Below are 17,452 nucleotides of genomic sequence, written 5' to 3' on the forward strand. Positions count from 1 at the left end.
TCCATTGACTCTTCCAGACCATCCTGCTTCACGGTTGCAGGCTTTATTAACATAACTTTTGAATCCCAGGTTCTAATCGACAGTGGCATATCTGAATCCAATTATTCCAACAAAGCTACCAATTTGCCTTTTAGCAAAAAGAATTACTGTATCTGGAAGGTAAATTTTGCTTGGTGCAAGGCTTTTCTTATGGTTGGGCTTGGACCTGCATTTGGCATTCAACACTTTCAGGGGGCAGATCTCTACTCTGGCTATCCTTTTTTCCGGATATCGATGGCTTCTCATTCTCTGATCAGGACTTTTGTTCAGGATGTCTCCTATGTGGCTCCCTCATTTGCCATTTGGTGACCCTGTAGGAACTGAATTTGGTTAACTGAATTGATCAAAATTCCTATTTTTTTTTTTTGTACTCGTAAATTCCTTGTCTTTGTGTCTATTAGGTGAACATGGATCCTGCCCTCCTGTGTTTGTGATCATGCTTTCTGTACTGTGTGGCTAAAAAAATTTGAGGCTGGTAGTAAGAGTACCTTGCAGCCATTTTGTGGTATGCTATATTTGGTGGATACAAACCGTGTGAAAAATCTGTTTTGCATTCATAATGGAAGAAATCAATTAAGCTAGTGAATCATTTAGATTTGCAATCTTTACTGCTGTCTCTTTTTGGAGATACCTTTTTGAAGGTGACATCTTCTCTTTACATGGAAGAAAGCCATATATAACTCTGATGAAAATTGGGTTTGTTGGGCTCTCTTGAACTCTATCAAGTGGACCGTCCTGTGGGGACCCATAGCATCCCCTTGTGCTCCCCTGGCTAAACACTCCCTTGGGACATTGCTCTACTTTTGATACATTGTGGCATTCAGCTGCATCTTACTATAAAGTTCTCTATGTACAAGTCATCGACCATTGTGTCTCCCTGATGAAGCTTTTCTGAAAAATTGAAATGCACTGGTTTCATCTACTTGCATGTAGTTGTTTCCTGTAGATGTGAGAATAGTCTCTGTGTTTATACCTTTTGTGGTTGATCAACTGCTGATTTTGTATGATGTTTTTAATGAAAGTGTATTAATACATCTGTAGTTTTATTATAAATTGTGTGTAAATTCTTAAAAAGGCCCTAATCCTAGCCAATTGTATACTTCGCTGGTAGTAAGAGAGGTTGTCCTGGGCTGGTTTACAGTTTTCCAGTGACCAATCCTACTGTAGACGTCAGTATAACCCGAATGTGAAGATTTCATCAGTAAGTAAAAAGATATCCCTTTTTTCTCTCTCTCTCCCCCCCTCGAGGACTAAGTTAGTGGTTGTGTAAACCCTTACATGTACCTAGTAAAGTGACTGGTGTTCGGTAATGCACAGAGATTAAACAAATCCTCCTACATATGTTGTACCTGTTTATTGGCAGTCTTCGTTTCTCTATATCTGATCAAAGTGCTGAATTTATAAAGCTTTTCTGAGAGTTAAGAAAAGGGGTGGAGAACTGAAATTACATATTGCAGAGCTCATTGAAGAGGGCTCTGAGAGCTGATTGGAGGGAAGAAAGTCCCCTCCACACAGGACCAGAGCTGAGGCTGTCAATTTGCTGGAGGACCCTTTCCTGAAATGGCACTTGTGTGCTCTGGCTTGAAAACACTATAAATTAATATTTTGTTCATACTTCATGTCTGAAGTTTACAACCACTTTAAGTGGTAAGATCACTAAACCGGTGACATCATTAATGTTTTATCATGCGATGCTTTCTGATATGACAGATGACATTCTTAAATTGTAATTTTCTCTAGTAACTTGTGGAAGCATCAAAAACTGCTATCAATAGATTTGGATAAAGTGGCTCTGCCCAACATTCGCCTGAATCGACCACAAGTGAGACCGTTGTCACCAGGAGAGAGTGGAGCATGGGACATACCTGGAGGTAGGTTACTAGAACACTGCCTAGTCTTCTGATTACTATGATGCATTATTTTGCAGTTTTCTGTCTCATCACAACTTTAAGTTGTCAACTTTAATCTGGATAATGAAGATAAATAAAATATGTTATGAACATAGATTCGACTTTTCTGTACGTAATTTTGGAATAAATAGTCAGCTGGAACTGCAGGTCTAATACCAGTATGCAGAGTTACACAGACAACTGAATAACTCAAGAGGGACACAATCTCTTCCTTCCTCCTGCTGAGGGGTTTAGGTCTTTATTCAACAGGCATAGTCAAGAAGTGCTCTCACTTATTAGCCCACCATACATCACAGGAGATCTATAATCACAGCTTACAATTTCATGTTCATCAACTTGTAATATCAATACAAAACATAGGTTTTGTTATTTACGACAATCCAATATAAACTTACTTGAAAAATCTCTTTTCATACTGTGAGTGCTGCCTGCCTGCAGGCCATCTTTTTCCACAACTTTGTGGATTCCCTGCATGCTTTGCAACTTCATCCTTTGCAACTTCATCCTTTGCTCATTCTTTTTGGTTTGCTTTTAATTTCTAATTTTCCCATAGTACCTGAATGCCTGCAAGCTGTGATTCCAGTACTGACTATGCCTCATGAAACTCCTCCTCCTCTCAGCACCTCTGGGGCAGGCTCTTGAAATGGGTGACACAGCAATGCCAATCACAGAGCATAGTGAATGTGTAACAGAGTTCAATAAGTTAAGGTGTGGGATTCTTCACAAAAAAAGTACATTTTCAAACATCAAGATATTCAGATTAATAGGAGTAGACCAGAAATAGTTTAAACACAATGTGGAAATAAGATTTTTTTTTTTATTTTGAATATAGACATAATTTAACCTCTTTGTCTACTAAAATATGTTTCAAACGGTATACAAGGGATTAAAGCAGGCTCACAACTGCTGGTGATTTTTAGGAACATGCAAAGGGCTTTCATATAAAAGTAATCACTTGGAGTCCATGTGGTATGAAGGTGTGAAGCCTTGCTCCTAAATCCTTAACTCTTCTAGTACAACTGATGAGATATCATATGCCTGCACAGTACAGACAGGGTTAATTATGGCAAACACAGCTCTGACCTAACCCCCTCCCCTCCAATACCAATGAGAACAAAGTAAAATTTCTCCTGCTAGAAGTTCTAGAAAGGAACATCTATAAAAGGGAATCTGCAAATTTTTACTTTTCTTAAGTAATGCTGTGTGAATGGGGATAGGTAGCAAATAGAAGTATTATGTCATTGTGGCTGCAAAAGTGCAACTACCCTTTAAGCACCCCGTGGTATAGGTTTTATAGAATTTTAAAAAAAAAGTTATTTATTAAAAAATTATGTAAAGTAAAAAACAAAGTAGAATACAATTCACCAAAAATCGTACAGGAGTATGGAAGGATGCCTGATTATCATAGTGCCCACTTTTTATTTCTGTTTAACTTTCAACTGTGGGAGGTTTTCATTCAGCTGTGTTTCTTACCTTCGTGTACGTAATTATGGAAGGGACTTTGGATCGTGAGCTCCTTCTTGCTATGGGGATGTGAATAGATCTATGTACTCTGTAAATGTTATGTGTAATATGTCAGTGCTAAATAAATAAAATATAAAAATATAGAGAAATATATAAGGAAGCCAAAAGGCAGTAAGAGTTTTAGCTCCTTTACAGGTGTCATTTAAACAGTATGAGAGTTGACTAACACCTGAACTACAAAATGTGAACAAAGCTATGAAAGGGTTAAAATAGAAGCCTAGAAATTTCACACATGACATGCATGGAAGTGTTCATCTTCAGAAGAACAGCTTTATTCTTAGGCTGGCTAGACTGGCTTTATTGCTGTAGAATGGAACAGCTGACAGATGCCTTTATGACGAAGTGTCATGATCATTGCCTCTACCCATCTGTGTGAAGAAATATGAAAACCTTGTCAGACATATATAGCCTTATTGAACAAGGCAGTACAAAAATCGGGTGGAAATAAAAGAAGCCATAAAGACAATCCCAGATTGGATCATGCAGGATGTGGCACTTTGCCTTTTGCTGATCTTAAATAAGACCAGTTGATTTGCAAATAATATTCTACTACTATTCTCTACCTGCCATGTATTTCAATGTTAATTTTTCTTTGGATGATTCTTCTGTTGTCTTCAATCAAGATTCCTTATAACATTGCTGTTCCAGTTGGTCTTGCTATACAGATCAGCCTTTTCTTAAGCCTAGCTTTGGAGTGCTGTATCTGTACCCCGCTGAACTTGAAGCGTGGGGCTAGCCAGGAACCTTTTGGATACTGGGCTGTGTTGCATTTTGCACTTTACAGACCTGCATGTACTGGTACAAGTTGCCCACAGGCCGCTTAATAAGTCCAGAGCTGTGGCATTGCCGCAGAGCATGGCCTGTCTTTCAAGGCTCATTTTGAGTAAGTCCAGTTGTGCCGAAGGACCTGGAGAAAAATGTTTCACCATCATTAATGCTGAGTGGCTGAGCACTGATGTCATTCTCAGGATGAAGTGCTGCATGCTTCGCATTCTGTCCTGTCATTCAGCAGAGAAAGCACCATCCAGCTGATGGTCCTGTTTTTCAAGCACTATGTGGAACTCTGATCTCGTGCTTGTTCTGAATTCCCATCTATATTGACCAGGTCACCTTTTGGCTGTGTGACTCTCATCACCAGCTGCCTTGATTTGTGAGTACCTATAGATACATAGGGGTTGATTTTCTAAAACTGGTGCAGCTGTGCAAAGAAACCAATAAGTTTCCAGGCGCTGTTGTCAAAGCGTAATTGAACAAGCTAAAGTTAGAAGCTGATTAGCTACCATGCAGAGCTGCACTCTTCAATTTTAGTAAATCAACCCCATAGACAGACAGGACAGTTGCACTGCTTCAGGTGACCCCAGCCATGCTCTCCTACACTTGTAGGGGTGTTTACTCTTTATGAATGAGGGATCCAATGCCTACAATCTGGATTCCAGTGAGCCTGTAGTATAGTGTTTCTACCGTTGGAATTATTAGCTCCATCTTGTAAGGTAGAGTCCCCTACCCTGTCGTCAGCAACCTCTGCATCTAATTTGGACTTTGTGGCCCAATACACTCAGTTCCTCAGGGATGCTGACCACAGGGGCTTCAAGAATATTCCAGCGTCAGATTCTGCATTTGGAAAATCAGCTTGCTTTCTCCAGCCCTGGGTTTTTCAAAGCCCATATAACTGTAAAGACTTTTCCATTACACTCACTAAAGGGATTTCTCTGTGCAGACTGGAAGCACCCTAAATCCCTCCATTATGTTTGACCTTAATCTGTCAGAATGGGTTTGGATCAAAAAAGGTCTCTCCACTGCTGTGGTAACCCCTTTTATTGAGTGCGTGGAACAGATATTTGAAGCATTATGGGTCTGTTGTATATACAGATGTGCAGAGCACTCTGGCTAAGGTGCTCCGTCTAAAGAGCATCAGAATCTCCTGTGCATTTGGAGGATGTTATCTCTTCAAATTTACACTTGATTCCATCATTGGAGATTCCACAGGAGGCTAGACACTCCTGACCCAACATGGGTTTCAGCATTTTAAAACTGCCAGACACATCTATGCAAGGGTAGTCACCTTATTTCCTTGCTGCAAAGACATGCAGCTTGTGTTCCTTCAGACCCCTCATCGGGCAGGGAATTGCCCTTCTCTCCCCACCTGCAGGAGTGTCGGGTGTTGGCAGACCCTTCAATCAGGGACTTCTCTCTCCCTCTCCTTTCTTTTTGACCAGTCTCAGCCATTGTCTCCACTATTTCAGATTTAAATCCTGAGCAGACTAGCATGTTCACCCCTATGGACCAGAGAGTATCTGGTGTTACCCACTCAGCCTAGCCTCCATGTCGCTGGTAAGGATTTCGATCCCTGTATCTAGGTTGGGTCCCTTTTTTGGAGGATCATCATTTCCAGGGATTGTTGTCTTCGAAGTCCTTTCTTTGTCAGAAGACAAAATACTGTGAGCATCAACTTTACATACACTGATCTCCAACGGGTGGTTTTTTTTTTTTTTTTTTTTTTTTTTTTTATAAAGTGGAATTACCTTCAAAAGTGAAAGTAGCACTTATCCTCTACACCTCTGCCCCAACAATTTTTTTTTTTTTTTTTGGGTGGGGGGAGGACCCCATTTCTAGCTAAACTCGTCAGGAGGTGGGCCCTTCTGTTTATGGAAATTTGCTGTTCACCTGTTTTTTGTGGGTTCTGGTCAGTTTGTTTGGTTTGTGTTTTAGGTCTTGCTCCTGTGTGGAGTTATTCCCTTTTTGGCAGCGACCCTTCTATCTTGCGCTTGAGTATCAGCTTGTTTCTCTATAATCCTTCTCTTCTTGGTCATTGACTGGTTCTTCTTCTCACAAGGGAACTCTGCCTCATCAGGTCTAGGTTTAGGCATTGATCCCTCAGAAGGCTGTTATGCTGTGGCAGTTCCAGTTCTGTTATGCTGGGCTTGTTGGAGGCTGTTGCTCCATTGCTGGAGTTCCATGTTCCCTCAGGTTTAGTAACCTGGGTTCTTAGTAACCAAAAGAATAAGTTCACCTTTTTATTAAAAAATAAATATACAAACCTTTTACAGGTAAAAAAAAAGTGCATTTATTTATTTTACACTACAGCCTGTAAAGTGCTGCACCTGTGATCAGCAGATTGCGGGGGCAATGCCAGGCTCCTGCAGACTCAGTCAGCTGTCTGCCTGTGCCTCTCCTGTATGCTCAGGCAGTTACTGAATGGCAGGAAGAATCAAAGAACTACGAATGCACTCAATAGCCACAGTGGCTGAGGGGACTTCACTCTGTGAATTAATGATGCAGCTGTGTTTTTAAATTGTGAGCGTGGGTGTGAGGAGGGGGGATAGATCTGGAAATGGAACATGTTCCACCCTAAATATAGGTGGAACATGTTCCAAAGATGACCTTTTATGGCCCTATTCTGGGCACCATACCCCCACCTCTGCCCTAGACTGACTCTCTCCTCTGTATGATATGTTTTATTTACACTCCTATACTTCTTTCAGATGTCCTTGGAAATGTTCAGATCTTCTCCAGGTGGTGGTTGGTTCTCTGTATTACAAAGAGCTTATCTGATGTCAGAACCACACTCTTCATCAGTACGCTGGGGTTTATTTACTAAAACTGGTTCACTCAAAATCTGGTGCACATCTTCAGAGAAACCAATCGGCTTCCAGGTTTGATTGCTAAAGTGTAATTGAACATGCTGAGGTAAGAAGCTGATTGGCTTCCATGCACAGGTGCATGAGATTCTGAGTGTACCAACTTTTTAGTAAATCTCACTTTGTGTACAGAGCACTGTGGTGATGCTTTCTGAGGACAGCAGGTCCATGACATCCTGTCCTCAGTCTTCCGGGGTAAAAAGGCAGAACTAAATTACTGATTGGCAGCACTGTAGAGGAGTTGGGTAATGCATCCAGAGCTGCTTTTTTGTTTGTTCTTTTGCTTTGATCTAATTTTTTTTTCTAGAATTAAAAAAAATCTTAATTTGCATTTGTTATAATTAATAATATTTATTTTCCTTCCTTTCTAGGCATAATGCCTGGACGCTATAACCAGGACGTGGGACAGACTATTCCAGTCTTTGCATTTCTTGGTGCTATGGTAGTCCTGGCTTTCTTTGTGGTGCAAATAAACAAAGCCAAGAGCAAGCCAAAGAGACGGAAACCTCGAGTGAAGCGACCTCAGATCATCCAGCAGTACCACCACCCAAAGACGCCGTCTGTATGATTTGCCACATGGCGCACTATGTGTGGCCAGCTGGATATTAATAAACAGCCTCGCAGGAACTGTGTATAGTCTGCCACCCCAAAGACAGAACTTTGACTGATATTTTCAGGTCGCTGTCCTAATGACCAAACTGGACCTTCTGAGAAACTGCTCCTTTTTTTTATATTTATTACGTTAAGTAAACCCTTATTAAAGGGTTTTTCTCTACCAAAAAGGGACATTTTGGGGCAAATGCAATATTTTAGGAAGACTTGTGCCCAGCACAAACGAATTAAGGCATGAGATCTTTTAAAGGGGTATTGAGCCCTAAAACAGTGACTTTTTTTATATTTCTGTTTTTGTAATTTTGATCATCATGCCACCTCAATAGGTGGATATTGTTTTCAATAAATAAGCATCTTTTAATAAAGCACATCATATTGCCCCATGCTAATATTGTATATATGGTATAGTTGCTATATATTAATGTTGTATGGTTCACCTACACAGCTTTGATTTAACTGAAGTCAAAGCGATGAGCTTTGAGGGGTACAGAAACCTATATTGCGATGTGACAAGTTTTAGGGTGTTTAGGTGCCCATTATAGCTGCATAAGGACCTTGTTCGCACATTCTTTAGAGCAATGCAGACATCTAGCTTTTACAAAGCATTTGTCAGGCTTAAAGGGTAACTCCACTTTCATATGGGGGGGGGGGGTGATGTACGAAATTTTGACACAAGTCATATTGTAATTGAGTGTTATAAATTACCTTTGCTTTTCAATCTGCAGCACTGTAGTGGTCTGTAAATTGCAAGGCAATATAGCTACCTGGAGGCTTTCTGTACACAGAATGCCCCCCGAGAAACATTTCCTGCTTGTGTGATTGACTCACTGATTTTCTCAGCACTAAGACGTCAGATTTCAGGCATCCCTTGCAACAAAAATGGAATTTTTGGTGAGATACTGCCAAAGGGGAATTCTGTCTGACCCCTGGTTCACATATATGCGGCTGTGTGGGCCGTGTTTTGCACGGGCACAAGAGCCCATTCATTTGAATAGACTCCCGTGCCCGTGACATGCAGGAAAGAAGTCTGCAGCGGGATCACCCGCACACATGTGAACCTAGGGTCAAGGCAGTGTTTCTCAACTCCAGTCCTCATGGACCCCCAACAGGTCATGTTTTCAGGATTTCCATTATTTTGCACAGGTGATTTGATCAGTTTCACTGCCTTAGTAATTACCACAGCTGTTTCATCTGAGGGAAATCCTGAAAACATGACCTGTTGGGGGTCCATGAGGACTGGAGTTGAGAAACACTGGGTTAAGGGATGCAGAGCCTGCATTTGTTATTCGGTGCAGCAGCTGATTGAATGGGAGTGGTTCTCAACTATCATTTTGGACATGGACACAGACAAACCTCTCTCTTTTCAGAATAACATGGTAGGAATTTGCAACAAAGTGTGTTAAAATCCCTGCAATGTACATAGATCACCCAGAGGGGAATGTGTTTAGTTTTTTAAGCAATAAAAGTAGAGTTGCACTTTAAAGTGGTTGTAAAGGTAATGGGTTTTTCCCTTAATGCATTTGTTGTGTTATGGTAAATAAAACCTTTTACATGCAGCTCACCTGAGCCCAAGCTCGATCCAGAACTTTGCACGTCTGCAGCAGCTCTTCTCCCCTCTCCTGGCTCCCACAGGTTTGGCTTAGAGTAGTGAGAGCCAAAACCTGGGGGCAGGGCAAAGCCAGGCTGCACGGGTGACCACAATAAGAACTGGATTCCTATGGTGGGCACGCAGGGGTAAGGGAACAAGGAGCGCAGGTGGGGGACCCAAGAAAAGGAGGGTCGGGGCTGCTCTGTGCAATGTATTTGCACAGAGCAGGTATGTATGACTTTTTTTGTTGTTTTAATTAAATTTAAAAAAAAAACAAGTTTTAATATCACTTTAAATAGTAACCCCACTTTTGTTGGAAAAAAATATTCCCGCTGGGTGATAAATGTGTATTGCAGGGACTTTAGAGAAACTAAAGGTTGGAATCTACAACAAAGTTTGTTAAAGAAAAAGCTGTCTGTGTGAATGGGAGTGACTTTGATTATTAGCTCATGCTCTTGCAGAGTTCTATTGAGGAAAATTGCCGTGTCTGAATCCTTTTTAGATGTAATGAACCTTTAGGGAGTATTTCACCAAAAATGAAATATTTGCTGCAGAGGGTACCTAAAATTTGAGTTTGATTTTCCCAGAAGTCTGCACTAATACGAGAGCCAATCACAAAAGCAGAATGATAGCTAGGGGGCATTCCATACACCAACAATGTACAGTATGCCTCCATGTTGCCCCTTGGCATTAAATTTCAGATAAAAATTTACAGTACTGTAGATTGAAAAGAAAAGGTAATTTTTACTAGCCTTCGATTACAATATGACTTCTGTAGCTATTGTATATGCTATGTCTTTTTTTTTTTTTCTTTCCCTGAAAGTGGAATTACCCTTTTAAGTCCCTTTCCTGAAGCCTTTAAAGCACCCTTGAACCCCACTTTGGAAATGTTAAGCATTTGTTGCTTAGAAGGGATATGCTTTGTTCATATATCCTGTCTGAGGAGGCTTACAATCACTTTAAGAACAGTGTGAATAGCACACTTTCGAATTTTCTGTCATCTCCAGGTTATGAATGTTAAACACAGATTTTAATAGGACTGTTATCACTTTAAACAAGCTGCTAGCAGGCTTCAGCACTACTTGTTTAAAGCCTGCTAGCAGCTTGTTAAAGTGACAGTCAGCGCTCCCATTAAAATCTGTAACGTTTCCAAACAAAAGCTTGAAGGGTGTTTTAAAGGCTTCAATAAAACTGCTTGCATCTCCCCTAAAGCTTGCTGTTCAGGTTGCTCTTTCATATGCTGTAGTCCATTTAACTAGGTCTAACTGCAGCATACATCCAGTGTAGAGGGGTGTCTTCAGTTTTTTTTTTTTTTTTTAAGAGAAGTCTTAAACAGTTTCTGACAGTTTTCCACTGCATGTTACATGTTGTGTGAATTGTCAGCGAGCAGAACAACCTTCAAAAATATTTCCGGCCTATATACTGTCTCCATAAGCTGTACTTACAGTTGCAAGAAAAAGTAACCCCTTGGGATTACGTGGAGTTTTGCATGAATTGGGTATAAAATGTGCTCTGAACGTCATCTAAGTCACAACAATAGAAGAACACAGTCTGCTGAACATAATACTACACAAACATTAGATGTTGCCATGGTTTAATTGCACATAACATGTAAACATTCATAGTGCAGGGAGGAAAAAGTATGTGAAGCCCTAGCTTAATGACTTCTCCCAGAGCTAATTAGAGCCAGGAGTGAGCCAACCTTGACTCCAATCAGTGTGATGATATTGGATGTGTTGCTGACAGCTGTCCTGCCCTTAAAAAACACACACCTGCTTTGGGTTTACTGGTTTCAAGAAGCACTGTCTGATGTGACCCATGCCTCGCAGAAAAGAGCTCTCAGAAGACCTACGATCAAGAATTGTTGACTTGCATGAAGCTGGAAAGGGTTACAAAAGTATCTCCAAAAGCCTTGATGTTCATGTGTCCACGGTAAGACAGACGGTCTACAAATGGAGAAAGTTTAGCACTGTTGCTACTCTCCCTAGGCGTGGTCGTCCTGTAAAAATGACTGCAAGAGCACAGCGCAGAATGCTGCACGAGGTAAAGAAGAATTCCAGAGTGTCAGCTAAAGACCTACAGAAATCTCTGGCACATGCTAACATTTTTGTTGACACATCTACAATAAGGAAAACTTTAAACAAGAATGGAGTACATGGGAGGACACCACGGAGGAAGCCATTGCTGTCCAAAAAGAATATTGCAGCACGTTTGAAGTTTGCAAAAGAGCACCTGGATGTTCCACAGCACTACTGGCAAAATATACTGTGGACAGATGAAACCAAGATTGAGTTGTTTGGGAAGAACACACAACACTATGTGTGGAGAGAAAAAGGCACAGCACACCAACATCAAAACCTCATCCCCACTGTAAAACGTGGAGGGAGCATCATGGTTTGGGGCTGCCTCAGGGCCTGGACGGATTGTTGTCATTGATGGGAAAATGAGTTTGAGTTTATCAAGACATTTTGCATTAAAACAAACGACCATCTGTCCACCAACTGAAGCTCCGCAGAGGATGGGTGATGCAACAGGACAATGACCCAAAGCATACAAGTAATTCAACATACCAATGGCTGCAACAGCACAGAATACGCCTTCTGGAGTGGCCCAGTCAGAGTCCTGACCTCAACCCGATTGAAATGCTGTGGCATGACCTTAAGAGAGCGATTCACACCAGACATCCCAAGAATATTGCTACACTGAAACAGTTTTGTGAAGAGGAGTGGTCCAAAATCACTCCAGATCATTGTGCAGGTCTGATCTGCAACTACAGGAAACGTTTGGTTGAGGTTATTGCTGCCCAAAGAGGGTCAACCAGTTATTAAGTCCAAAGGTTCACATACTTTTTCCTCCCTGCACTGTGAATGTTTACATGTTATGTGCAATTAAACCATGGCAACATCTAATGTTTGTGTAGTATTATGTTCAGCAGACTGTGTTCTTCTATTGTTGTGACTTAGATGACGTTCAGAGCACAATTTATGCCCAATTCATGCAAAACTCCACATAATCCCAAGGGGTTCACATACTTTTTCTTGCAACTGTATTTGCTGTGTGCATTATTTGTCCATTCTATGTAATCTTTTACAAGTACCATAAAGGGAACCTCTTGCATGTAAGTGTACACCCTATCTTATCTAACAGGCACCAGAAGGTACCTTTGCAATCTTCTTTTATTTTGGTGGATTCCATGCAAGTGGTCCACAGAGGCTTCAACGTGTTCTCCAGCTCTGAGCTAATCACTACCCCTACCATTCAATGGGAGCACTGAGTTGGTGAAGAGGCAGAAAATTAGCTCTGTTTGAGGTAGTTTTAAGCCAGCCATAGATGGTTCGAACCTCCATCAGGTCAGCAGGGACCGGCTGAGATTTGAACCAACTATGGGTAGGCTGATTGTACCCAATTTAATTGTAGTAGGACTTGGGTACAAGCAGCCTGTCAGATTTTTTTATGTGATTATTGCAAGCGGCTATAACCACTATAAGTCGTAACAAAATTTGGAGCTTGCTGTATATTAACAGTTTGCCTGGGATCAGTCCCCAGATGCACCAGAAATCAGAATTTCATAAAAGGTATACCTTGGTAGTTGTTTTTCAACATTTTTGGTGGTTTGCAGACAGGATTGCTTTATTGACTTGTTGGACACCTGAATTATCAGTTTCCCTGGTGGGTGCATTTTTTTTTTTTTTTTTTTTTTTTTTTTTTTTTTAAGAACAGACTCCGGCAGGCCTATGCCACCTATGACTTTTTATCATTTATGGCTTGCCTTAGAAGTATATTTTCTTTCCTGCAACCACAGGTTACAGGAAAGAAAATAGCTTGATTCTCCCATCAACACATTCAGTGATGATGGGGCAATCCCTCCCGCAGAGCTATAGTGTTCTCTCAGCGAGGGGGAGCTGTCCCTGCTGGGAGAACACAGAAATTATTGGCAACAGCTATAGCCACTGGCAATCACATGAAAAAAATCAGACAGGCTGGTTGTACCAAAGTCGTACAAGAATCGAATTGGGTCAAATCAGCCTGCCCATAGAGGTTTTGAATCTCAACTAGTCTCTGCTTAACTTGCCAATATTACAACCATCTATGTGTACTCTACAGATCTCATCTGCCCAGAAAAGAAGCAGCTGGTTTTTTTAGTAAAGAGAAATGCATGTATATCTTTCCTCCCCATATTTCCTTTTAGATCAAGGATATGTGCACTTCACATTCACCCTTGGGACAATGTCTGTATCTGCACTACATCTCCTGGGTTTGAAAATACAGGCCTACAAACAGGCCAAATTGGCACACAGAAAAAATGCTTCAGCTAATGTTTCTATTGAGTGTGCTTTTCAGATGCTCTGGAAAGCAGACATAAAGAACCCTGGCTATAGTATCTTCAGCTACAAGGGCCCTGAAAAATTATTTAAACCCCCTTCCCGTTTTTGCTCTTGTTTTATTGCATTACAATCAGGTATTTAAAATGGATTTTTAGAGGATGATAGTGGTGATCAGGAGGTTGTCATTGCAGTGATGCCAGACCAATATATGCCATACATAATGACAATCTCCTAAATCCAATCAGATAAAACGAGCGCTGGATAAACATAAAAAAAGGAGCAGCTAGCATGAAAAAGGTAAAAACCTCAAACCCTCTCAATAATAAAATAAAACTCATGCAGCGCTAAAAGCATGATAAAACACATAAAATCGTAAATTATATGATACCAATATAACAAAATTAAAAAATATGAAAGTGACCAAGTTCAATGACCTTCTGTTATAGTGACATAAATAGATAATATAAGATGACAAGCTATAATATCCACAAAGGTTTAAAAATATGAAAGTGACAAAGTTCAATGACCTTATCTATTATAGTGACAAATAGATGACAAGATATAATATCAGCAAAAATTTAAGGTGCCAGAAATCAATACACGCACTATGGCGTATGGTGCAGTATAGATGTGATAAGAATGTCCCCAATTGGCGTTTCCAGGTGCATATGTGATTAGTCTCGGATTAGTGTAGATCCGTGATGGTGAAAGATAAAATAAATGGCCGTAGATTGCACTCACCAGAGAGCGCAAATGAATGCGCATTTGAGTATTAAGGACCAATTCCTGGTCATCCGCATCAGGTTACTTAAAACATCAGGTCATCTGGTGGGGATCAGGGGGGCAGACAGCACACCATCAGGTAGTATTCGGCACCGAGGATGGATTAGCCACCAGGGGAATCACACTAGTAACTTTTTTCGTGCACAAACACTTTTTCAAAGGCCTTTGAAAAAGTGCTTGTGCACGAAACATGTCAGGAAGCCTGCCTCATTGACACAGTATGCTTGATACACTTTCTTATGGACATCAGACTACCAGATTGTTACTATTTGGACATCATTTATCCATTGATACCCATTGTGACCTGACTGAGGTTACTACTGTATCCCTGATTGCAGTGATGCTGGACCACTATATGCCATACACAATCGGGGATACTGACTGGCCCCAAAAGAAGATGATCAGGGCTGTGCAAAACTATTGGATACGAATGACATGTTTATTATATAAAAACAATTTGGCTTTAGAACCACTTTAAAAGTAATTCTCAAATTTTTATTTTTTTTTTACTCTGTGTTCTGTGCATTAAGGTAACAAGCTTCCAATATGTGTACCTTCCCTTCCTCCAAGAATATACCTGACACCACTCTCAAACCAGCACTTTCCCTGCTGGAAGCCCCAATCTGCATTCACAGGCCTCACTGAGAACTATAAACTCAAACAGCCCAACTTGGGATCAAGCCAGCATGAGTACCTTCATAGCAAACAGCTACTAGAGAGCCAGTGAGAAATCCCAGAAGAGGAGACTTAGGGCCCCCCCTGTGCCATACTATTGCACAAAGCAGGTAAGTATAACACATTTGTTATTTTAATTTAGCTTTATAACCACTTTAAATTGTCGCTGTTTCTCCTTAATAAATACTTGTTTCATTTGAAGGGAAGCATCTTAATACCAAACCTATAATCATGAATACAGAACGATGAGGCATGAAACTTAACCTCTTAGCAATCTTTAAAAAGTGTGACAGGAAGGTAAAGCACAAAAACTTTAATAAAACTACTGCAATTTTGAATTTGTGGTTAGATTCACATTCCTGGCTGTGGCAAGAGCCAAATTCCATGAAGTGCCGCCCTCACCTATAATCTCCTTTTCCATAAATACTGTGTGAAAATGCCTCTCTTGCTGCACTGGTTGTGGGAACCGCCCCTGCTGTACGGTGAAGCGGATACAATCCCTTTTAAGGTTGAGGTCAGTTGACCCGACACATGACCTGTCCTGCTGGATGCTTCCCAGACTGGCAGACACTCACTGTGCCTGGCACCCGAAAGATCTTAACCAAGTGTTCTTGTATTGTGTTCGCGTCAGTGTTTGGCCTTAGTCAAACTTACTTACAAAATGGTGTATATAATGTGGAAGTAAGATGCCTTCTAAAGCTGTGGGACTTAGATGGCCATACCAGGTCTAAGTCTCGAAAAGCATAGTGGTGTTGAAGGCTCCTCAGGGTTACTTTACCAAGTGTTCCTCAACGTTGGAGGTACTTCTTTTGCAGGATGACGAGGCTGATCCCCTTCTCATCACTGAGAAAAGTAGAGCGTTCACATTGCTGCAGGTTCAAGAGGAGGTAAACATCTTACTACTATCCATTTGTTTATCAAGATAAACAGGGGGCAGACAGTGTCCATTGGAGGCCATTCACCTGCACCCACGCGACTGTCAAACTGGAACGGGTGGCTATTTCCATAGACACAAATGGGCTGCCTGCACTCAGCACCTGGCTCCAGCCACTTAAAGACCAGCTCATTCAAGGATTGCAGGTGTACATGGCCTTAGCTGAATGTAATTTACCGTATATCCCTAATGCACGGGTGTCAAACTGGCCGCCCTCCAGTTGTTGCCAAACTACAAGTCCCATGAGGCATTGCAAGATTGCCAGTTACAAGCATGATTCCCAAAGGCAGAGGCATGATGGGACTTGTAGTTTTGCAACAGCTGGAGAGCCGCCAGTTTGACACCCCTGCCCTAATGCATCCACATTGAAATAAAACCAAAAAAAATAAAAAATTAGTGGCTACAGCTGCTTGACCTCTTCATGACAAAAGGGCAAAATAAATCCTAAAGCATAAAACACAATTTTGCAAATTTGACGTGGTAGTAAACCTGTACATATCACAACTACTTTGTTTAACCACTTTCCGTGGACGGGTGGCAGCTACAGGCACAGCGACATGCTAGTACGTCACTGTGGCTGTACCAACCCCTTCCCCCACATGCAACCACAGCAGAATGCAGATCCCGGTAAATCGGGTCCTGGTGATTGATCTTGTGAGGGGATCATGATGTAGTTCCACCAGCTCACCATAGAATCTATAGAGCATAGACCAGAATGGCTCCAATCAGCTCTATGGTCTAACGGAAGCAACGAATATTTCATCATTTTGGTTTTACTGGATATAAACCGCCATTTTAAAAGTGGGAAAGCATCATTTCACACCGATCTTGGTATAATCAGATGCTTTAAGGGCAGAGGAGAGATCTAGAGTCTAATACACCCCAGATTTCTCAGAAAAGAGAACCTGTCACTGCCTATTTTTTTATCACAGAGGGTATTTACAATGCATGCCCTGTGATAACAATTCACCGCTTCTGCGCTGCCCTATAGCAGATATACTGCTACAGTGCGGCACGGGTGCACAAAATCACATGCTTTTGCAATTCCGGGTAGGGATCCCAGTCGGTGATTGCCGAGTATCTCAGATGGGGGAGAGACCTGTGTATAAACAATACAGATTTCTCCCGTCAGCTCCTGCACACTACCATGTATGGCTCTGCATAGCAGTGTGCTTACAGTAGAAAGCACAGCACACAGCCTCATAGTAAAACAGCACACAGTTAACCCTTTGATCGCCCCATATGTTAACCCCTTCATGCCCAGTGTCAGTGCTTTTTATTAGCACTGATCACTGTATTGGTTTCATTGGGGATGTCAGTGACACCAAGTCAGCTCCCCCCCAGTGTCAGAATGCCCACCACAGTCCTGTTATAAGTCACTGATCTCCGCCAATACTAGTAAAAAAGAAAATTAAAAATGGCGG

General features: G+C 41.3%; 1 protein-coding gene across 2 annotated transcripts in view; it reads left to right on the forward strand.

The window, feature by feature from the left end:
- MBTPS1 (membrane bound transcription factor peptidase, site 1) overlaps positions 1–8,112 on the forward strand; it is a 78,783-nt gene extending 70,671 nt beyond the window's left edge. For both annotated transcript variants that reach the window (XM_089692858.1, XM_089692860.1), the window contains exons 22-23: positions 1,780–1,910; positions 7,483–8,112. In XM_089692858.1, the coding sequence (XP_089548984.1) occupies positions 1,780–1,910; positions 7,483–7,679 (328 nt within the window). In that variant the 3' untranslated portion in view covers positions 7,680–8,112. The remainder of the gene's footprint in view (positions 1–1,779; positions 1,911–7,482) is intronic.
- The last annotated feature ends 9,340 nt before the right edge of the window (positions 8,113–17,452 follow it).

The sequence above is a fragment of the Staurois parvus genome, unplaced genomic scaffold, assembly GCF_062004578.1.
Source record: "Staurois parvus isolate SC_StPar_1 unplaced genomic scaffold, SC_StPar_1.0 ptg000607l, whole genome shotgun sequence".
Classification (NCBI taxonomy): Eukaryota; Metazoa; Chordata; class Amphibia; order Anura; family Ranidae; genus Staurois; species Staurois parvus.